Source organism: Fukomys damarensis, unplaced genomic scaffold (genome assembly GCF_012274545.1).
Source record: "Fukomys damarensis isolate Sample0158 unplaced genomic scaffold, DMR_v1.0_HiC HiC_scaffold_14, whole genome shotgun sequence".
Classification (NCBI taxonomy): Eukaryota; Metazoa; Chordata; class Mammalia; order Rodentia; family Bathyergidae; genus Fukomys; species Fukomys damarensis.
This window is the reverse complement of record NW_022900926.1, coordinates 21,962,547-21,986,710: the sequence shown is the minus strand read 5'-3', so window position 1 is coordinate 21,986,710 and position 24,164 is coordinate 21,962,547. Positions and strand designations below refer to the sequence as shown.

The 24,164-nt window shown below is 39.4% G+C and overlaps 1 protein-coding gene across 1 annotated transcript in view; it reads left to right on the top strand.

Moving 5' to 3' along the window:
- The window catches only part of Pex7 (peroxisomal biogenesis factor 7), a 70,765-nt gene extending 52,104 nt beyond the window's left edge, over positions 1 to 18,661 (top strand). Inside the window, exon 10 of the mRNA XM_033763269.1 lies at positions 17,653 to 18,661. Within this exon, the coding sequence (XP_033619160.1) occupies positions 17,653 to 17,724 (72 nt within the window). The 3' untranslated portion in view covers positions 17,725 to 18,661. The remainder of the gene's footprint in view (positions 1 to 17,652) is intronic.
- The last annotated feature ends 5,503 nt before the right edge of the window (positions 18,662 to 24,164 follow it).

Sequence of the window (24,164 nt, the reverse complement as noted above, 5' to 3'; positions counted from 1 at the left end):
TTTTTTTTTTTTTTTTTTTTTTTGTACCAGGGATCGAACTCATGACCTTGTGATTGCAAGGCAGGTAGCGGCACCACTGAGCTAAATCTGTCTTTAAATTTAACATAAGTGTATCCTTAAAAAATTAGTTCCTTTTCTGAGAAATACGTTTACTTTTATAAGTTGTAATAAGATAATTATACCTGTATTCTATCCTAGTTTTTAAAGAGTTGTGATGTTTCCATTGGTATACAGCTGTAACAAAGAAAGATTCCTGTGTAAATATTCACTATGCATTTACTCATATGTGTTCTTATTATCTGTACTCTATGAGACCCAGACAGGGCCGTGTGGTATCTGAGGCTGCTCCATTTCCTCTGGTCACGGTGGTTCCTCACGCAGTGTGAAGATTGCCAAGAATTTTCTAAGCCCTCCATAGACTCAACGTATTAAAAGGAACCTTCTGAACAGAGGATTTATCAATGACATCTATCCTAAGGGAAGAAAAAAATATTTTATTGCAAGACCATACATTTTATTTGTAGCATGGCAATTGCCATCTGTCTCTTACAGTTGGATAACCAAATTCCATTTGTGCTCAGGAAATAGTTATAGTTGAGAGCAACTAGGCATGGAGAAGCAGGATTCTTTGAGCTGTAAATAAGCAGCAGGTTCAGGGGTATAATGCACAGTTCATATATGCTAGAAATCTCCTGAGTTCGTAATGAACACAATTTTAGTACTGGGAAGTCTTGGACTGAGTTCTTCCTCTTGTTCATTTATTCTTTCAACAAATGCTTTTATGTACCAGACCTTGTGCTAGGTACAGGGGAATTCAGGGTGGAATAAAATAAGCATGGCCCTGCCTTCATAGTAATCCAAGTTACATCAGATCACCTCACAGATGAATGTGGATGGACAACTGACAGATTCTATGAGAGAGAAACTCATTGTGCCTCAAGTGTTCATAATCAGAATTGAGATTTGACCTATTTAAGGATCCATAGGAAATGAGGCTCACATAAATGAGCCGGTGTCATTGGTGTGAAGAGGCATAGGAAAATGATAAACAGGCTTGTGATGGGGGGAACAGGGCTATTACAGCACTTGAGAATGAAAGAATGTTTGTCTTCTCTATTTTTAGTATTCAGCAGTAGGATTTTAAAAATATGTATTGATTTATTTGTCTTATTGAGATTATTACCTAAATTTTGTTTTTTCTTATATTAATGTGCTCAAGCTGTCATAACAAAATAGCAATCCTGGGTTGCTTAAACAAAAGAACTTCATTTTCACAATTCTGAAAGCTAAAAGTCCCAGATCAAGATCTGATAGGAAGTTCCCAGTAAAGGCTGTCTTCCTGTCTTGTGGATGGCTGCCTTGTAGATACATCTTTATATGTTGGGGTGTGACAGGGAGGAAGAAGGAGACCTCTGTTGCCTGTCCTCATAAGGACATGAAATCCTGAAAGATCCAGGCTCCACTTTATGACCTTATTTGATCTCTACTTCCTGTTGCCAAATATAATCATATTGGGGATTAGGGTTGCAACCTGAGAATTTAGGTGAGGGGACACAATTCAATTCATAGCACTATCTATTCAAGGTTAGTCAGTTATTCATTAAGTTTTTCCATGTGTTATCTAGGTCATATTATTACTTATTATTTAATATATTTTTATTTCAGTTTGTTATTTTTGCGGTACCAGGGATTAAACTCAGAACCTTGCACTTGCAAGACAGGCACAGCGCCACTGAGCTAAATCCCTGGCCCTATTTAATATATGTTTAATCTCCTAAAAGTATTCTGACTTTCTCTTAGTGCTCTTTTGACATTTACCAGTTGACTCATTCTGTTAAATTGACTGACAAGGTATTTGTCAAGTGCTGTGTATAGGGCATTGATCTAGGTATTGAGAAAAAATAGTGATCAAAACAGATTTCTACTCTCATGGAGCTTACATACTGTAGGAGAAATCTAATTATCAAGTAAACAAGATGATTTCGTGTAGCAGCAGATGTTGTTCAGAATTGGAACAGTTTGATAGAGACTGTTGGAGAAGGGCTACTTTTGCTTAAAATGTCCATTAAAGGATGACTGAGAAAATGAAATTTGAGCTAAAAACTAACAGAATGGAGCCAGCCATCCAGTTGGAAGTTCTAAGGGAAGAATGTTTTTCACAGAGGTAATGGCAAATGTCAGTTCCTTGAGATGTTAATCAGTTGGGTATAATTAAGAGACAGCAAGAAGGCCAGTGTGGCTGGAGCCTGGAGAGTGGGAGGAGAGTGATAGGAAGTACATATGTGCCAAATTGCGCGGGGCCTTGTAGACCACACAGTGATTTCTCCTATAATTGCATTATAAAGCCATTGGAGGTTTAAGGCAGAAAAATGATAGTCTGATTTCTGACTAAACAATCATTCCAGTAGCTATACGAGTAGACTGTGGATAAGAGTGAAAGCTAGGAGGCCAGCTGGGAGTTTCTTGAAGTAATGTAGGTGAAGACAATAATGAATGAAAGTCAAATTCTAAAGGTGGAGAGGTGGAAAGATTAAGATTATGTTGAGCCACATTAAATTGCCGGAACTTCTATATGGTTCACCCTAACATTTTGAAGTTAACAATTGTAGAATTTATTGATGATTGGAAATGGGCTATAAATGAAACAGAAGAGTCAAGTTTTGCTTCTAGAATTAGGAAACAAGGTGGGCAGTGGCTTAATTTAATGAGCTAAAAGAAGAGGAGAGTTGGAGCATTTAAGAATTATGTTTAAGTTATGTCCCTTTTACTTTCGGATGGGAGGTCTATGAGGCAGTTAGAAATGTTTGTTCCAAGGTCCTCAGTTCGATCCCCGGTACCAAAAACAAAACAAAACAACAACAAAACCAAATAGGTATGTCTACCTTAAGGGACAATTTATGTGCAAAAGTAAAATATGTGACAGCTATCGAACAAGGGGAGTGAAGGCAGTATGCCATCGCAAAGTTCATATTCCAAAGTGAAAGAATTTATTTGAGGGTTGATTGTGATAAATTCACAGAAATATTGTAAACCCTTTGGGTAACCATCAGGAAGTTTTAGCAAAAGAAGTATGACTAACAAATCAGTCATTGAGATAACATGGAGTTATTAAAAATGATCAGTTTCCTCAACATGATAAAGGCCATGTGTGAAAAACTAGCAGCCAACATTACACTCACTGATAAAAGACTGAAAGTGGCCAGGTGTGGTGACACATCCCTATAACCCTATCACTTGGGTGGCTGATGCAGGAGGGTCACTATGAGTTCAGGTGAGACCCTGCCTCTGAAAACACAAAATAGGACTGAAGACTTTGCCTCTAACATTGGGAGTAAGGTAAGGATGGCCACGTTCCCCCACTTCCATTCAACACATCATTAGCAGTCCTAGCCTGAAGAATTAGGTAAGAAAAAGAAATTAGAGGTATCTCAGTCGAAAAGAGAAAAGTAAAGATATCTCAGATGACATAATTTTTGGTGTAGAAAACCTTTAAATGCAACCATATCAAAAATTATGTTAAATGTAAATAGTCTACATACTCCTGATTAAAAGATAAAAGGCAGTAGATGACTTGGACCTATTAGATCTCAGATTTAAAGAAGAGGTTTTCTAACTGCAAGCCCTACGATCCAGTTACCTTTTGTATATTTTCAGTTGTGTGCTTGCAATATTCTCCTCTCTGGAAATTTATCTTAATTTCTCTTTTTTTGTTGTTTTCAGTTTATTTATACTTTCTTGTCGACTTTAAACTTTTCTTTCAAGCTAACATGATATTTTTCCCATATCTAACAACACATTCTAACACAGACATTAGAATTGTTTATATTATCATAAATTATGTTTTTACCAAGTAAAATATTGAACTTTCTAGGGTTCTAGAATCAAGTCTTTTGTGTAGCTTTGCATTTTTCTCTCACTTGATTTATCATTTCTCTATTACTGGAACTAACTACGCCATGGCTTTGACTCTAAGTCTTTGAGACTTAAAACAACAACAGTTTTACTTGTTCACAATTCTGTGAACCAGCAGTTTGGGCCTGCAGTTCTTTTGTCCTCATCCAGGCCCCTCCATGGTCCCGGTTCTCTGGTTATTTAACTAGGGCTGGGTCGTCTGAGATGGTCACATTCAGGTGTGTGGCGCTCGTCGTTTGCTGGGCCAAGTGTCCCTGGGTAGCACTGGCTTCCATTAGCAATCATGTGCTCTCAAGGGCGCAAGAGCAAAAGCTGCGGGGCATCTTGAGGACTGGACCTAGAACCCACACACCATTCTTTTTGTTTCAAAGCAGGTTGGGAGGCCAGTCAGGATCCCAAGAGTGGGACATGGCCGCCAGTGCTTGATGAGAGGAGCTGTGAAAAATTCATTTCACATCTATCACTCTAATCTTTGTCGGTACAGCTTGTGGTTTAAGTAATTTTGACATATGGTATATGAATACAATGAGGATAACCTTTATTCTCACAACATGTGGTCAGGTTTACTGAATGCAAGTTAATTTAATTTCATCCTTTGTTCATATTTTGTTCTCTTAGAAAATGCCTTTCACCTGTTAGTATCTTTCCATCAGCTTTCAACAGCCTATTGTCTCTTGTGTTATTAGCAGCTGTGGGACCTTGCCAATGTTACTGTACGATGATCTATCTTAATAGATTCTCTGTCTTTAAAGGGATTTAGCTGAGTCCTTATATTCATAATACTTTTTCTTTTTAGCCTCTCCCTTCGTAGAGATCTGAAAAAAATAGGTCCAAAGGCATTCTTAAACAACCTTTCTTCTTGACAGAATGTAAGATCTTGTCTTTAATGGTTTAAAACTTGACAAATAAGTGTCTGGGGGTCATTCTTAAAGGATAATTGTTGAGAGATATTCCACGCCCCCTCTCGTTAGCCAGGCCGAAGTGAAGTCATCTTTCACTTGAGGAAATTTTTCTTTGATTTCTTTTCTCTTTGATCATGATTCGTACAATCCTAGCATTTTCTCTTTTCTCCCTTATCCTTATTATTTCTAAATTGGATAGACCTTTTCTGTTTTTAGTTTTGTGACACTAGACCTGTACTATACCCATTACAAAATTGGAATTTCTGTATTCATTTACCTTTAGAACTCCTGACTTTGTACTCTGTAATGTCATTCCTGCTCCTTTGAGTGATCAGTGACATTTAGTGTAGTATTAATAAGATAGGTACAGCTTTACATATCTTTATGCACAATCCACCAAAAAATGTGTACACACTTCAGGAAAAGAAAAAGCTGTATCTGTATTTTAATATTAAATTTATTGAGACATGATGAGATTATTACAAGTTACCGTTAGCCTCTACAATTACAAGAGGTGCTTAAAGTGGTAGCCATTAGCTGCTAGGCATTTATTAGTACAGCAAATTACTGCTTTGGTAACCTTGGTCACTGAGATTACTGCACATGCGTTTTCAGTTTCTTCTCTAAGGGTCAGCAGTGTGGTGGGTTTTCTGTGATATACAACATCCTCTAGGGTTTCCCATATGAGGTTAAAACCATTTGTTGAATAAACATCATACTATTTTTCTTTTGCTGAAATGTGTATATATATATTTTTTGTAGACTCAGTATATTCCTTTTGGACTATAATTGTTTCTCTGTTTAATGTCTTAAAGTAGACATTATCAGTTCATTCTAAGATATCATCTCTATATAGTTAATGAAGTTAGATTTTTTCTCACAGTGAAATTTTGGAAATTATATTTAGCAGGAAGGAAAAAGACTACTAATGGCTCCATCACTCTAGAAAAAGTTATAGTATTTTAATGTTTCTTTTCAGTTCTTTAAAAAAAACTTTTAATTGTAGTGTAACAACCATATTGAAAAGCATGCCTATTTTAAGGGTACAGCTCAGTAAGTTATGCACCTGTGTAATCTCCATCCAGGTTAAGACACACCATTGCCGGCATTCCAGAGACTTCCTCCCAAATCTTACCCCTTGCCTCCTTTTTAGTAGTAACTACTCTCTCCTAGTCTTTTTCTTTATGAATGCTTGTTTTTCAAAGTTATGCTTGTACCACATACCCTATATCTTTTGGAACTCCCTAAGTGCTTGGTAAGCATACTCTTTACGAATGAATATTCTAGGGCTGGGGCTGTAGCTCCATTTTAGAACACTTACCTGGCATGTACCAGGCTCTGGGTTCAAATCCTAGCACTGCAAAAATAAATCAGTAAATAGAATGAATACCATAGTTTATCCATGCTGGCAATATGTGGCTACTATAGATTTTTCCTGAAAATAAGGTCAAAGAAATTTTATTTTCTTTTTTTTTTCTTTCTTTCTTTTTTTTTGGTGTTTTGAGACAGGGTCTCACTATGTACTTGAGACTGACCTGGAACTCACTATGTAGCCCAGGCTGGTCTCAAAATAACAGCGATCCTCCTGCCTCAGCCTCCCGATTGCTGGGATTACAGGAATGCGCCACCACGCCCAGCCCTGTATATTTTCATTTTGTTTCAGAAGGTACTTAGACTTGGTTCTGATGTAAACTAGTTCTTTAGATATATTTTTGAAAGTGTCTGTTAATTTTTTATTAAAAATATTAGGTATGATTTAAAAATTCAGATCATGTTGTGGTTCCAGTCTGTTTCTGTAGTCTTCAGTATCAAGTTTAAAGGTTGACAGTGGATAAAAATATTTTAAAATTCTCAGTATGAGTCTGAAAAACTGGAGTTTAGAAAGGGGCTAGCGTTACCAGTAGTCAGGACATCTGTGTCCTGTTTACCTTTTATCTCAGGTGACATTTTCTGCCTGTGTCACAGACTTGCTCTAGAGTTGAGAGAACATGTGCCAGAAGCACTTAGTGTCCTCGGGCACTAGTCTGCACTGTTTGCTCTCTGATGCTTCCATAATTGTGTAATTTTTTAGTTTAAAGTTATATAACAGGCGCTTGCTGTTCTCCCCCTGCCGTGAGTGGGATCTCAGAGCGCCCGGGATGGATGAGGCTGCCTGTCTGATCCTGCTGCACACTTCAGCAGCCCTTGAAGGAAGCTTCCCAGAACTGGTGACACCTGAGCCCCCACTCCCACCACACACTTTCTTATTTCTTCTCCTTTTAAAAAACAAAACAAAACAGCTTCATTTGGGCTCTTGGTCCTACTCAGCCTACCTCTGAAGTCTTTTTGCTTTATTGTATACTTTGCTTTGTTGCTATATTGCATAGGCTTCATACTGTCTTTTGTTGGCCCTTTTCAGGCTCAGGATCTAGACATTTGATCTTATATCCCACTTGACTGTAAAAACAAAGTTCCCAAGAGTAAGCATCTTCTTCCAGGACTGTCACCTCTGAATATTTATGTTCTTTATTTTGCCCCCTTTTTTCTAGTGGGTTCCTAATTTCCTCCTTGGTTCTCCCATCCACGTCCTTGCTTTCTCAATTATCCACTGTGTTTAATCTGCAGTCAGTTTTTTTTTTTCTCTATTTTTCAAAGCTCTGTGGGACTTGCTATCATTGGACCCCACTGACCTGTCTCATTACCATTGAGTTCTATTTCTCTGGTTGTTAAACATCTAGAATTAGTGGATGTATTTGTTGCCTTTGGCTTCTCAGAATGTACTCTTTTAACTCCTGTATCTTCTTTTCATCATTCATTTGAAGTTAAGCAACCCCCCAAATCACTAGTGAACTCCTGAAAAACAAATTCATCTTTTCCTCAGACTTCTTTCCTATTTGGCTGTATGTTTAACAATAAAAAAAAAAAAACACCTCCCTCCCCTATGATTTTAACACTACCTTGCTAATCTTTCTTTTTTTTACATCTTTGCTAAATGTCTTTGTCTCCTTTGCCAATTTCTTTCCTTCTAGTAGAAATTCTCCGGTGCTCAGTCTTAGTCATCTTACTTTTGTGTAACTTCCCTTTGAAGCTGCTGTTTAATTTTATGCTAGTGCTGCTTGACCCACTGTGGGATGTGAGTGGATGTCTTTTCCTCCAGTTTTCCTAACCTGATACATAATTGGCTGCTTGGTGAGGCTGGTCTAGAAACTTAGAAACTTAGCATGATTTTCTTGTCCTTCTGTGCCCACAACTGGGCATCGTGTTTATGATTCTTCCTTATTGGTATCTCTGAAGTCTGGACCATGCCTTTCTAGCTACCCTGCTTTCTTTGTACCTTGTTTGTACCTCTTACAACTGGTTTCTAAGCTCTTTCTTTTATCCTATTGATTCTCTGCACTGCCTTCAGGGAGAGGTTTCCATAATGCAAATTTGATTTTGTTAGTCCTTGACCTGAAATATATCAATGGTGTCATTAAAGGCAGAGGTGAGATGAGAATTGCCGCCACCACACCACTTCTTGTACTTAATGTGATTGCCAGCTTGAGTAACCCAAGTATATAGACTTTAAACCCATTAAAAATAATGCAAGTTCAATAAGGTGAGGAAAAATAAATATGCAAAAATAATACCCTGCACTACTAGCAATCATCAGAAAACAAAATGCGAAAAAGTACTTTTACATGGCATCAGTGATGCTATGTGTGTGTGTGTGTAGGATTCATGGAGGAATAAAAGTAAAACATGGGTAAGACTCTAGATGAAAATTGTATAACAAATAAGGGATCTTTTGAAAAGACTGGAATAGGCTGGGAATATAGCTCCGTAGTAGAGCACTTACCTAACGTGGGCAAGATCCTGTGTCCATCCCAAACCAAAACAAACAAAACAAAACAAAACCCACAAATTGAAACTGGAATAAATGGCCAAACATATCATGTTCCTGCGATAGCATAATTTTTTCTTCTTCTTTCTGCCAACTTTTAGATCTTTTTCATCCAATACAGATACTACTGTATTTGCCTCTTAACTGATCTTTCTCTTTCCTAACTTTATGGTCAGCCATTCCTGTGATGCTTTTAAACTACTCTAATCATTCACCTCCTACCATATTACATGTCAGGAAGTGTCATGTTGTAGTTTGTGAGTTATGGTCTGGTTTTCATTCACACAGAAGTGGCTAAATTGTCATTTTCATTGTGTCATCTTTGCCTAGACACCTTCAAGGGTAGAATAACCTTCGTCAGGTTGAGTCTGAACTTTTAATATTGTTTTCAAGATGCAGTACAATCTGTGTTCTTTCTAATTTTAGTTCTTACCATTGTATGTAATTCTCTGTTGCAAACTAATTACATTTGATTATTTGTCATCTCTGTCATTTTGCGAGTTTCCCTTGCTCTCCTCCACCTCTCCTACACAAAATATTTTTGCCTTTAAGAATCCAGGGAGAGTTTTCTTCCTTCTCTCCTTTTTTCCATTCTTTCTGTGCTCCTGTACTTATTTTGAGTGTCAACTAAATATTCTGAGTGCTAAGAGATATATTATAGATTAAAGGACGTGATGCATACATGCTAAATATATTAAATAAATGCAAAAGTTTTTTATATATTGGTCAACTCTCTCCTTACTTTTGTGTAAATCCAGAAAAATTAACAAAATAAATCATATTCTCCCCTGTAGTCACTTTCTATTGTAACTGTTTGAGTAAGTAAAACATGTTTCTTTTGTTAGCCAAAAATTAATATACTATAATGTAATGAGTCTGCCTTTTCAAAATTTAGAGTTGACAGTAGTGATGTTTTTCAGAAGGCCTTCTTTCTACGTACATATTTTTTTTATTCTTTTTTTTCAACTTTAATTGAGTTTATTGGTATATTTTAGGGATACAGTACAGTTACATTCATTGTTGGGATCTTGTACCTCTACATGACAAGTCTTGATTCTCATTTTTTCACCTTACCCCTGCCCTCCCTTCACCCCCTCTCCCCTCCCCATCTACAAACACTTTATTTTCATCTTTTCATTATCTCACATTTTTTTCTTTTCCCTTTTTACCCTTCCCCTACCCATCCCACCTTCCCTACACCTTTAGCTCCTTTCTTCTCATTTCTAAATGACAGTACATATTTTTGCCTAGTTCTGTCATTCATTCTTGCTAAGGAGGCCACATAGATAATTACAGTAGAATAAACAAGTTTCCCAATGTCAAAAACAATTGTGCACAAAATTTAGAGAAAAAGAGTAATAATGATAAATAGGAAGTAAAAAACTTGTCAATAAAGCAAATCTTTCAATGGTTCAGTTGGAATTCTTTATTTTCATAGCCATATCAGATCATTTGAGTTGAGTTACGTTATCAGTGGCATGTGTAAACATTTTAATCAAGTAAAGGGAATTGGTAAAATTAGGATTTACATTTCTTTTCTAAATTTCATGTGTATTTTATGTATTATACATATTTTCATATGTATAATTTCATTATAATGTTTCTGTCTCTAAAAGCTGCATTTAAGCTGGACAGGGTGACACATCTGTAATCGCCATACTCAGGGGACTGAGTCAGGAGGATCTCAAGTTTGAGGCCAGCCTGCTCTACATAGTGAGACCCCTGTCTCAAGAAAAGGGGGGAGGGCTGCATTTATAACCCTTAGTATTGAAGATGTCCTATAACATTTCTTCCTTGATTCACCAAAAAGTTCTAATTCTTACTTCTTACTGAAAGTGTTTGCCTCATTAATATTTTGGGCTATGGAGCATCTGTAATTTACTCATAGAAAAGGTTGAAATATTTAATACAGTTGCTCTTAAGTATCCCATTTACAATGATGTCATGATGTATGTGCCATAGTTGTATTTAGAAGTTAATAGGCTGTATTGATGAATAATACATTCAGGAATGTTTCATTGTATGTTTGAAGGAAATTGACAGTTTAGTGGAATTACAAGTAATTCTTATTTCTCATTAATAAGCTTATTCTTAAGACTTAAATTTTTTTTTACTATATAAAAGTGAAAATGAGATCGTTAAAAATATATCTTATATGGAGGCTAACCCTGCAAGGTTTTTAGTTCCCTGGGAGATAGCAGCTTTTAAAAATAGATACTGAAGATTGATTCTCTGTTCATATTTCATATTAAGTAAAGCAATTACAACATTTTGAAAAAGCATTTTTTTCCCTAAAATGTTGATAATTTTAAGTGAATCCTGGTGAGAAGGCTTGTGTTGTAGCGTGAGGTTGAAGGAAATTCAGAAGAGCTCAGAAGTGAATGTATGACAGTGGCAGCTTCCGGGTTAAGGAATACATTTTCCATGTAAGTAGCTTACAGCAGAAGCCCTGGAGTCTGGAGCTCCTTCCCTTTGGTGTCTTCAGGCACTCACCGCAAGGGAAGAGGCTCAGAGAGAACCGTCTTGGCAGCCAGCCCTCAGGAAACCCTAGAGCACATTCAGAAAAAAAGCCTCCTATCAAAAGTTACGCATTTCATCCGTGGTGTTAGAAAGCAATTTAATGGCCTTCAAGCTGGAACCTTCAGTTCTGGGTCCATTCTTATTTATGTCACACCCAGATTCTTCCCCCTTACTGAAGATGCCCCTGTCCCTCAAACAACAGTACATGCTCTCGGACTGCTGCACACTCCTCCTTTAAACCTCAGCTCAGGTTTCCTCAAATTTGGCTACTGGGGTCCCTTTGCTATGTTTAGTGGGCCCATGATGCTCTGTCCTGTGCTCATCCCCTGCATTACTGGTGTGTCTTCTCATTCATCTTTCTGCTGGACTCAGGAGCTGCAGGGCAGAGACAAGGACCATTGTGCTTTTTGAGTAGCCTCAGTATACTTCTGACACAGTGCTGTCGCTCAATAAATATTGGTTAATAAATGGATGAATATATATATATGTTGGGTTATGTTTTAGATATGTTTGCAATCCAGAGGAATATTTTTCAAAGAGCTTCTGGGACACAAAAGAAACATCTCTAAATAATATTCATTACCCTGAAAAATCCTTTATATCTCCCAAACCCCATAAAACATATTGCTTTTACCCAAATCTCACTTCACCATCTGATTAAGTGCGCTTGACCACGCGAGAGTCTCCCCGTACTTAACACAGTCTTGGGAGGAGGGGAACCATGTCTCGTACATGGATTCACTCATTCATCCAACAAGCATCTATTAAAAGCTTACTGTGTACCAAACATGAGGAATACACATTTACAAATTTGATCAGGATACACTTCCTGATTCTAAAAGGAAAAACCGAACGCTGTGCAGCTTTAGTTGGCAGCAGTGTTTACATCCATGTCTGGATGGTGTTAGAAAACAGAAAGTGTTGTTGCCGAGCAAGCTTCCCTCTTCTCCTAGCTGTCATAAAGCAGACAGCTTACATTGTGGTGATGCACTCAGCTGTGTCTCAAAGCTTTTGCTCCATTTTTCCCTTTAGGATAGATTCTAGTTTTTGTTAGTTTATTATTTTTTTTAATCTTTATTTGGCTCTGTGGGTTAATCTGTAATCCACCCCAGCCAGTTTATGACTTGACAGAGTACAAATCTCATGCAAAATGAATAAAAATATTTTATTAAGCATAATTTAAGTAATCAGTCTTTGAAGTAGAAATTCTGGGTCTGGGTTTACAGAGAATAGACCAGGAAAGTGCACAGGCTGTTGATTTAGGAATACTGTGGGGAGAGCTGTGCGCAGTAGTTGAGTCATGCTGCTCTTAGTCCTCCTCCTAATTCTCTGTCTTCCTGCTACACAGCAGCATACCAGATGTGGAAGTTAGATTTTAAATAAAAAATCTAAAAATATGGCACAAGGTGTTTTCCATGACTTAGAAGCTTGTTAATCTCTTCTTTATCCCTTACAAAAGGAGAATTCTTACTTAAGAAGACTATTTTAATCCTGCCAAATTTTGAATTTCCTTTAGTCAACAAAAAGTTTCAGTACATGAAATATTCCCAAGGAATTCCATCTTAGGTCCCAAGACAGAAACCCAGTTAGGGAAATCGATGTGCTTTCTGTTCTATATCTAAGATTCTCAAATCTAGCTGCATGTTAGAAAGTTTTCTATACAGCTGGAGAATGCCCTGGATTAGTGTTGAGTTTGGGGTGGAGAATCAAAAGATAATTATGGATTCTCTCTCCCCTCCTCCCAAAATGTATGTACACACAAAATGTTGCATTGGTGGACTTTCTGAAGCCCACCTATGCACCTTGCTTTAAAGACCAAGAATGTTTAGGCCCCGGGATTTAGCTCAGTGGTTCTACTGCCTGCTTTGTAAGCGCAAAGGCCCAAGTTCAATCCCCGGTGCCGGGAAAAAAAAAACAAGGATGTTTAAGACCAATGTGCCACAGATGCTGATCCCATTTTGAGAACCAGGGCCAGGAGGATGGGACCAGTCATCTTTACCTACAGGTGATCCTGGTGTACATTAAAACTCGAGAACCACTGCCTCATGGAAAGACTTCGAGGAAACCAGTTTAGTGGTATGCTTTTGGCCTATCTGAGGTTTGAAACTTTTCTTTTAAAAAAAACAACCAAATGAAGAAAGACATATCTTTTGTTAAATCACTCTTTTTGGATGATTTTTTTTTTTTAAGCAGAAGCATATATTTCTCTTATAGTCCAAGTACTAGGAAAAACTGTAACACTGGAAAATTCATCATTTTATCTGTTTCATGTTATCATTTATCTTTAATTTCATGCCCAATTTTAGACATTATTCTTGGCCTCTTTTTTAACAGAACTATCTACCCCTTCTCTCCATTTCATAATGTTCCTTAAATGAAATGCCTTTACTGGTAACTTACAGTGTTACATCCTATAAGAAACAAAAATTTTCATGTTCCATAGAAATAATAGTTACCCTGTGGAGGCAAATAAAGCTGTATCACTGTGTGTGGCCATGTTAAAAGATCTTCAAAATGGTGATCATGATTTTCATAGCAGTATATGAACATGTATCAAAGGTTTTATTGACCTTACTGAACTTATTTATGTAACATGTGTAAGATATTACAGCTAGCTTAAAGGAAACAAAGGTCAGACACATATAGGCATCCACCAAATGCTGGAATGAATTTAGTAGTGGGAACAAAACTGGTTAATATCCACAGGACAATAAAATGTGAAGTTTGGAGTCATCTCTTGGCGATCAGTTGCATTTCCACAGAGCAACATTCATTGCAGTCTCTATGGATTAGAATAATTTGTATTGTGAACAGTTTTCTATAATTTAAAGAATCACAAAGTGGTCTAGTTAAAGACAGTGTTAGGCACAGCCATAGAATCAGGTAACCCCGAATTGCTAATAATGGTAATAACTACCATTATTCCACTGAAAGGATACCAAAAAATCTTTTGCTGGTCTCAGTCTTTAACAATTTTTTCTCATAGCAAGTTAATGGCGAAAACGGTGAGTCCTCATCCAGGGGACTGAAACTGAGGTCAGAGATTATTAAGTGGATGGAAAAAGAGATATTTCATTGCCTTTCTCATCCTCTATTCTGAGTTTGTCCTCAGAGGAGTCTCCCTGGCCCAGAACAAATTCCTGGGGATGGGAGGAAGCAGGATGGGAGCTGGGAAAGATTCCTCTTTGACCACCTGAAGGCTGAATGGAGCTCATTCTGTAAAGCAGATTATTTATTCTTATGCCTTTTGTCTCTTTGCTAACACTTTTTATCTTAGTAAAGTCTTTTTAATATTTGTCAGTCAGCTCTTATTTTTAGCAGTCTTTTAAAAATGTCTTTGAGGCTGACCACTGATGGGTACCGTGGGACATTAAGAGGGCCCTGTGCTGATGCTCAGGCCTAAAATCAAAGGGGCAGCATTGCTGCCTGAGGCCTATGGGTGCTGATGGGAAATTAATGAGAGGCTGCGCCCAGGGATCATGTGGTATCATCCTTTTTCCTTACCAGGAAGTCTCTATAGTGCCAGCCTGAGAGAGTCTGGGGCCTCTTTCTCAGGGTAATAAAATGCATTTTTAAAAACCTTTTTGCTTGTAAGCTTATTTAAATTTGTAGAACTAGTTGGAATTTAATTAATTAATAGAAAAATGCCATTATTTGCATTAATTTGAATCAATTCATAATTCTGTCTATCATGGTTGTAGATCTTTCGTGTATAATCAAGTATTGATTTATGAGCATTTGCTGATTCAGTGGCCTTGACATTTTTAAGTTATTATAAGACTTGAATAAATAAGCAAATGGACTGAAGAGTGTTTAATAGAATTCAGAAACATACTTTATGGATACTTTGCATGAGAGGCAAAGTCATACTTCCCTGATTCTCTTCTCCACAACAGCTAACACTACATTCTGAAAGGTCCAGCCCTTGAAAACGTACACATGCACGAGTCAGGGCTAGGCTAACATGATGTCATTGTGTCTCATGCTATGAAAACTTGTATCTGCAGGATTAGGCAAATAAGATGGACAGTTCGTCCTTCACAAGGGGTTGTTTCTGCTGGAGACACTATGATGTGCATGGCCTATGACAGTCCTGCGTCCCTCCTCTGAGAGTCTCTAGAGGGCTTCCCACACTTGGCTTGGAATGGGCCCCTTTGTGAAGGCAAGAGCTGCACTTTATCTTCCTCCCCATCCTCACATAACCAGCTTTCATTTGCTGACATTTATTCAAATCTTTTTAGATAACTGTCTTAGTTACCTTTCTCATTGCTGAAACAAAATACCCAACATCCAGAGTTAAAGGAGGAAAGGTTTATTTGGCTCACAGTTTGTAGAGGTTTCAGTCCAAAGTCAGCTGGCTCCAAGGCAGGGTGGCAGGGCAGAGGGGCAATAGTCCACGGCAAGCAGGCAGGTAACAGCACATTAGTCCTCTTTCTGTCACTTGTATTTTACATTTCCAACACTCAGTGGCCCAAGATAGACATTTCCATTCCAACAGATAAAAATGGGATACAAAGGAATGGGACCAAAGCAAGTCCAAAATCCGGCAGGGCGAACTGTAGTTCCATATCCAGCATCCAGGGTAATCTGTGGCAAGATGTGAACTCCAAAGGGTTTGGGTGGCTCCATCCCCACCCAGCAGTTGTAGTTCCCACAGCTTCTCTCTTAGGCTGGCTCTGCTCCCTCCTTGCAGTTTTCCGCAGATGATCCACATTCCTGGCTTCTCCAAACTTCTAGGGTCTCTACTGTACCTTCGGCTCCACACTCACAGCTTTACACACTGCCCTACCAGGGACGCCCTGCCTGGCCTTCTTCTGAAATCTGGATGGAAGCCTTCCTGACCCCACAACTCCTGCCTTCTGCATGCACCTAAAACCAGCCCCATGTGGATGATGCCAAGGCCTGCTGCCAGCTGGAGCGGTAGCCAAGCTTCCTTCTGTCTTGGCTGTAGCGGTCGAGTGCCTGGATTGCTGAGCACTCTGAACCCCATCCCGAGGAACAAATTCTCTGGGCTGCTTCCATTCTGGAGCATGGTGCTCTGGGGCTGTTTTTTCAGAGCAAAATCTTTTACCTTTGCAACCCTGAGGCTATAAAGGCTGAAGTCCTGCTGGTTCTTGTGTTGTCCCTGGCCCATCTTTTTTGTCTTCCTCTGAAACACTTGGCTTTTTCTTTCTAGTCTTCTCAGTGACCCGTTTCTTCTCTGTTCCATCAGGCCACAGCTTTACTGGAGCTTCCTTTCTGAACAAATCCACAGTCTTTTGAATCAGTATGCTGGGCTGTTTGCTCTTGATTCTCAACATAAATCTGGCTAAAAGCATTCAAGAGTAGTGATGCCACTGCTTTCAAATTAGACTGTCTTAAAATTTCTTCTACAAGATTAATCAGACTGCCATGCTTAATCTAAGTCTCAGGCAAAGTCTCTGGACACAAGCAAAATGCACATAAACTTTCTACCAAGGCTTAGCACAGGTTCTGGACTCCAGCAGTCAACATAGTCCTTCTTCCCAGCTGAAACCTCCTGAACCTGGTCTTTATAGGCATCGTTTCTATTAACATTCTTGTCTTCTGAATCTCCCATCAAATACAGGGTAAGGCATTCCAGCTCTACTTTTTAAGCTGGCATCTCTGTGCCTTTCCAAACTCTTCCCATAAGCCAGCTCTAAAGTCTCCTGAACCCCATGGTCGGGTATAGTCACAGCAACGACCCCACTTCTGTACTGTCAAATTCTGTCTTAGTTACTTTTCTCGTTGCTGAGACAAAACACTTGACACCCAGAGTTAAAGAAAGAAAGGTTTATTTGGCTCACAGTTTATAGAGGTTGCAACTGGCTCCATGACAGTGGCACGGCAGAAGAGAAAAACAGTCCACAGCAAACAGGCAGGCAAGAGCACATTAGCCCTCTTTCTGTCCCTTATATTTTATGCAGGCTGCCTCCCCTAGGTCAGGAGTGGCACATACTCCCTTAATCCTAGTCAGAACTATGCCAACCCAATCAATCAGTGGACTAATATATACTCTAAATCCAGCCACCTCTGAAAAGCCTCCCCCATGACTCTATAAGACTTTGCGGGGACATCTAGACATAAGCCATAACAGTTAATATACTCATGAAGCTATATTTCTCACTCCCCACTTTTCTACCATCACTGCAATTTTAAACCACTGAACAAAAGTCTAGTTCACAGTGTAGTAGTGCATCTTCAACATTTAGCTCAAGAGGTAGGGAATTACGTAGCTCTTCAGTGACGGAGAAAATCCTTGCAGGCAACTTCAGTCCATTGGAAACAACCCCTGAAGTGTATCTTGAAAAGGAAAAATAGACTGTTTACCAAAAATGGATCCTGGTTTTTCCTATATAAAAGAATAAGGTACATGCCAAATGACTTAGGTTTTTGGTGCCAGTTTTGAATTTTTGTGCAGCTAACTGTGTTTCTTACTCTGTTTTGGTTTTGTAGGTGGCTGACTGTTCTTGGGATGAAACAATAAAGATATATGATCCTTCTTGTCTTACTGTTATTCCCACTTGAGATCTACTGCTCTGGTCAGAAACAAGGATGTTGGCTGAAGAATTACTTATCAGCAAATAAATCCACTGTTGAAAACATAGTCATGATGCTTTTATATGCTATTTAGATTTCAAATTCTTCAGATTTACCCTGGAATCAGTTTTGAGGCAGCTGATAATAAAGACTTTGGCTCATTCTGTAAGCCTGGTAGATAAACCATATTTCTTAAAATCCTAAAATGTAATTGATATTTTGGTGTATCTTGTACTACCTATTAAAATGTAATCTCTGTATTGTATAATGGGCTAACATATGAGAGACTATATGGAGGGTCATATGTTTCATTTTTGTCCTTTTTATGTAAAATACCCCTATTGTTGATAAAAATCTAAATAAATTGCATGTCTTGAATGTATATTGTTTTATGACCGCCCCCATAAGATTGCATTTTAAATATATATGTGAATACCATACTATGTGTCATGGATGCAGCTGTGGCCCACATAGGGGCTCTAACGTAGATTTAATTTATTTGGTAGTTATTTATAGAGCATCTATTATGCCCAACACATAACTGAATGAAATTGTCTCCTGAACTGGTGCCATGCCCTAAAAACATAGAATGCTGTGAGTTAAGATCTTCCTGGGTATTTTTAAAACATTTTTTCCACTCTTTTAGATATTATACCCGAGTCTATTTCTCCCTTCCCACTTCTCTACCATCAAAAAAATGTTAATCTGTCCATTAAGCAAAAAGTCTCAGGTCCTATTAAGGCTTCTGGGCACACCCTTGAACCTATTCCTAAATAATGCTATAAACCCTTCTTGACACCTGCCTCAGTCTCTTTGAAAAATTCGTAGATACTAAAAACTGGGGAAAGAAGTAGTTTAAAAGGAAATTATTAAAACAAACTACTTTGCATGATGTTTTGTGTAATATTAAAACGTGTTATAAATGGCAGAAATTCTAATTAAATTCTTAAGTTTTAAGAATTTTTAACAACAATGTATTTGTATTAATCAGCAAAATAAATTAAAAATACATTTTATTGTCTTATTTACATATTTTTAATTCATTCCGGAAAAAAAATAAGACAATTTAAGATACCAGAACAAGATAGCATAAGTTCAAAGGTGGAACAAAAAGCAAGAAATGGAAACCAGGGCCAGGGATTTAGCTCAGTGGTTCCACTGCCTACTTTCCAAGCACAAGGACCTGAGTTCAATACCTGGTACCAAAAAAAAAAAAAAAAAAAAAAAAAAAAAAAAAAAACAAGTAAAAAAAAAAAAAAAAAAAAAAAAAAAGAAAAGAAATGGAACCTGGAGAGGGGCGTGAAAATACAGACCTCAGCATTCAGTGAGGTTGCCACTGACTGGGCCAAAAATGTGTGCCTAAGGCTTCTAGTCTTGCACTCCTGGGCACTCACACAATCCAGTGCCCATGGTCTGAGGGCAGGGACTCGGTCCTAACACCAGGCCTGGCACATGCTAAGAAGATGCCAATACATATTTGTTGAATGAATGAATGGTCTCTGGGAACATACATATAGCCCATTTGATTCTTACATCAGTATTACCCATGTTAAAGTCGACCCTGCTTAACACAAGTGGATTGTAATGAATGAAGTGTTCAACCTCATCCTCAGAGTTGGCAGAGGATGAGTCTCTTGGAGCCTTTCCTTGTTGTTCCCTTCGCATGAACTAAAGGCATCATGCCAAGGTGTGGTTCAACATAGCAGGTCCACAGTACATGTGCTGTGTATCAGCAGAAGTTATAAGAATCTTGAAAAAATATCAACCCAGATCATATTTACAGATCCAGGCCGAGAGCCAGCTACCCTTTCTGCCTTTGGTACTTGTTAACTGAGCTCTTCCAAAAATGAGCTCTTATTAATTTCTTACTTAACAGGCCTCTCCTTGAATATGCTGATAGACAATAAATTTGTACACATGCACTTGTTAACTGCTCTTCCAAAAATGAGCTCTTATTAATTTCTTACTTAACAGGCCTCTCCTTGAATATGCTGATAGACAATAAATTTGTACACATGCACACACACACAGACTACTGAATACCACTTGCTTTCCCCACCTAGATCTCCCACAAGGCTTTGCACTTGTTCCACCCAATTGTACCTTGCTTTTTAAACCAGTTCCTCCTGCATGTCTTTTCACGTGTTAATAATGTAAAGCCAAGCTAAATCCAAGTTGAGGCCAAGCTGAAGACCGACAAATCATTCTTTTCTTTCCCTATTCCCCACCTCTCCACACAATTGAAAGTCCTATCCTTTTACCCTCAAAATATTTCTTCATTTTTCTCTTCCCTTCAACCTAACCACTGCCACAGTTCAAGCCATCATTAGCTTTTCTCTGGACAATTGCAGCTTCTTAAATGGCGTGTCTGTTTCCAGGCCTGTGCCCTGAGAGCCATCCTGCTCAACACAGCTGCCGGAGACTAATCTAAACTGCAATCTGATTATCCCAATTTCAGTGTAAAACCTCTCTTTGCTTGCAAGATTGCCTACAGAATGAAATTCAGGCTCACTAACCAGGCAGCCAGGTCTTCTGGGCTAGTCCTGCCTCTCTCTGCCGCTCTCTTCTTCATGAACAACACATGCATGTTCACAATTTCCCCATGGGAATCCCACAGGTTTTCTTCTCTTATTTTTGTCCAAGCTCGTCTGCGTGCTTCAAGTGCCCAGTATTGGCTTGACAGATTCTTACCCACCGCCGAAAAATTATAGTATGTGAAATGCCTAAAGAGAAAGACCGACAATATTAAAGTAGCAAAGTTAATGGAGAGAAGATATAATGGAAAAATGCATTAGCAACATAGAACAAGTGGTTAATATCCAGAATTTATAAAGACTCAAAATCACTATGACAACCAAACACAAAAGTGGACAAAGGATATCAATAGACGTTTCTCTGATATAGAAAGGCAAATGTTTAATACAAAAAAGGGTTTAGTCAGACTCACGGATGACAAAGAAATGCAAATTAAAATGAGATCCCTGGTTCTTCGCATGTCAGTTTGGCTAATACTTAAAATGTTAATAATATCCAATATTGTTTAATATGAGAGCAGTGTTTCACACTTTTTAATAGACAGTTGGGCAATAAATCAAGAACTTAAGACACCTTTGACCCAGCAGTTACACTTAGGAGGTCTTGAAGTACCTAAAGTTTGGGTCTGAACAGAGACTGAAGGACATGCATTGTGTCGTGATTGATAAATCTTCAGTGTCTGTCTACAGGAGAGATGTGCTGCTATACAACAGTCATTTGAAAGAGTAAGTGATGTCCTGACAAGGAGAGAGAGATTATTAGTTTCTATGTAACAAGTCTCAAAACTTTGTATAAAACAACTCATATTTATGATCTCACAGTTTCTACAGCCCAGGAATCCAACAGAAGCTTAGCTGAACTGTTCTGGCTCAGGTTTTCTCCTGACATTTGGTTAAACTGTCACCTCCATCTAGCGGGTCACCTTCCTAGGTTATTCACATGGTTGTTAGCAAGCCTCACATACTCACCACGCTGTGGCATGGCATTTGATTTCCTCCAGTCCACTCAATGGAGGAGAAAGAAAATCCAAGATGAAAGCTTCAGTCTTTTACAAGTGAACCTCAGTGGTGACCTGCCCCTACTTACACCATTCCTGCTGGTCACGAGGACCATGCTAGCTCAGTGTGGGAGGAGTTGACAATGCTGTAAGAAGGAGGAAGCAGTAGATGGTTAGAGACTGCCTTGAAAGCTGATTATCACCACGTGGTTTTTAAGATAGCAAATTCTGGACAGGTGGATGATATCCCAATTTTGCTATTTTTAAAAAGTGGAAAACATATATTTGCTATATTTGATTTTTGGTGCTGGGATTCAAACCCAGGGCCTTAAAACTCTGCTCATTAGTTATAAAATTTGTTTTCCTCTTACATATTACAATAAGCACATTACTTTCAAAATAAAAAATGATGTAAGTAAAATTTTGAAAAAGTGTTTTTCATTCTCTGCTCCTTCAAACTGATTTGATTACCCTCAGATGCTCCCCTTGTCCTGCGGGAAGACTTCCCTGTTGCATTAGTGGCATTGTGTTGCCTCTCTGCCACCTGTGAATCCCTAAGGACTGACTGAGTGCTCCTCTTTCTGTTCTCCCTGGCTTAACAGCCTATGTAGAACAAAATACTTACTCTGAATGTTTGTTGAATGAATGCACTGATTGATTTAATGCCACTAATATGTATTGAGTAGCTCTAAAGATAAAGAGCTTTTGTCTAGACCCTTGATACCTTGGCCAGCTGGCCAAATAGCTATTTGACTTAGGATCCACATTCTTGTTCAATTAACCTTGCTAAACATAGTATTATTATTTTTTCCCACTTTTCTTTAATAGTTTATGTAGTAAGTTGATTTTGTGGGACGTGGGATTCAAGTTTTTCTTTTCTTTTTAGAGCCCTAATAAAGAACCTATGCAATAAAATTAAGAAATGTGCTGTTTCATGCTGCTGTATGATTCAGATATTAAGCTAAACGGTCTTGCCTAAATGAAATGTGTAAGGTAGTTCAATCGGCCCCCAGTCTTCCACCTAATGTTATTACCACAAATGGAAGTAGTTATGATTGCTGGGAGAATGAATCATCTGTAAACCAGGTCTACACAGCTACTTCTTTATAATATTCATTTAGGATATTTAGGCAGCCATTCTTTAATTGATCCCTAGAAGCAAAAATCTGCTATTTGCTGATGTCTTTAAAAAGTTAATATTCATTAACTTCAAGATGTAGACAATTTTTATCTGTCTACATCTTGAGTAAATACTTACCATACACATACAAGTAATTTAAACTGCTGCTTCAGACTTATTTCTTAGAGAAATAACACCAGCTCTTGAACAGAGTTCCTTAAATAGCCAGTAGTGTCTAACCACAACTTTTAGCAATAAAAACCAAGAGCTCCCTGGGGAACCGGAAGCCACATATTTTTATTGTAATGCTGTCCAGCTTTATTCCTGGAAAGTTAGCATCGTGGGCCACTGTCAAACATTCTCCCGAGTGAGTGTCCACCTGTCGCGGACAAGAAAGTGGCTGTCCTAGGCGCTGGGCACATGAGCTAGTGGAATGCTTGAGACCTATCTGTCTTTCACCAAAGTGAGCACCTACAACAACAAAAACAAAGAAGCTGGCTCAGACGAGGAAAGCAGTGATGCCGTGACCCCTGTTGTAATTTTTTTTTTCTTTCCTTCTGCAACTTCCAACATCTGGGCTGGAGTCTTGCGTTCAACCCGGAGGTGGAAAATAGAGGCAGAAAGTAGAATGAGAGAGAAATGGATCAGGTGTGCAAGGTGCGCAGCATTTAAGTTTAGGAGGTTGCTTCTCAGCGTGGCTGAGGAGTAAACCGGAGCCAGCAACGGAAAGGGGCGGAGCGCATCATTTCGAACTCTCCTCCTAGAGCCTGAACCCTGGCAAAACCACAAATTTCAAGTAGCGAGAATACTAAACCGTGCCTGGCTCTTCGCGATGATCTCTGCTGGGCGAGCCCCTCTGCTGCCGACCTCACTACGGGTCGGGGTTGTTTCTTCCCAGGGCACTGAATTAAGAGCAAAGTCACTCAAGTCTGGCATCTGGGTCCTCTTTTTATCTCAAGTCACCTGGGAAGCACATTTGTCACAAGTCCTGCGGGGCGAAGGTGTAGCCTGGCCGGGGAGGGAGGTAATCTCTTGTCCTCGCCTTGCTCCCCAAAGCGGCCCTCGACTGGCCCAAATGTTGGGACTGTTCCCCGGATCTAATTAGGCCATAAAAAGCCTCCGGGCGGGGCGGAGGGCCCTGGGTTCCTGCCAACCCACCCATCCGCTATTAACTGTGCATCCGATCCCTCCACGCTACCGCTCAGGCAGCTATGTCTCCAGGCTCCTCCAGAATTGGTAGCGGATACTTGGACTATAGACTTCGTCTGCTTTTTGTTTGTTTTTTTTTTCTTCTTCATCCTAGCCTCTGTTGACTGTGTGCCTCCACCCCCAGGGTCTGCCTGAGGAAGCTCCCGCACAGCAGAGCGCGTTCCCCCAACACCCTCCCTGGAAGGGGCGCACACCCGGAGGCGCAGGAGCTGGCACCGGAGCGGGCCAACCCCGGGGCTCCAGAGCTCGCCCCAGCCGCGGGTTCTTTAAATGTCGCGGGGTGGGTGCCCCGATCTTAAGTTATCAGGGGATCCGCCGTTCGTCAGCACCGACGGGTTTCACTTCCCGCTGCCGAGCTGGGCGAGACCGTGGGTGGAAAATTCACTGCAGCACACGGGCAAGGGGCCTGGGGGCGCCCTCACTTGTTGCGACCAATAAGCGGTGCTCGATCCCGGAGGGCTGTTGTTTCTAAAACCGTCTTTAGCTGGGCCTGGGATCCCCACCACCCACGCCTCTCGGCTCGGCGGTGGCAGGAGGACAGCGGGAGCCGGCCCGGTGGGCGCTGGG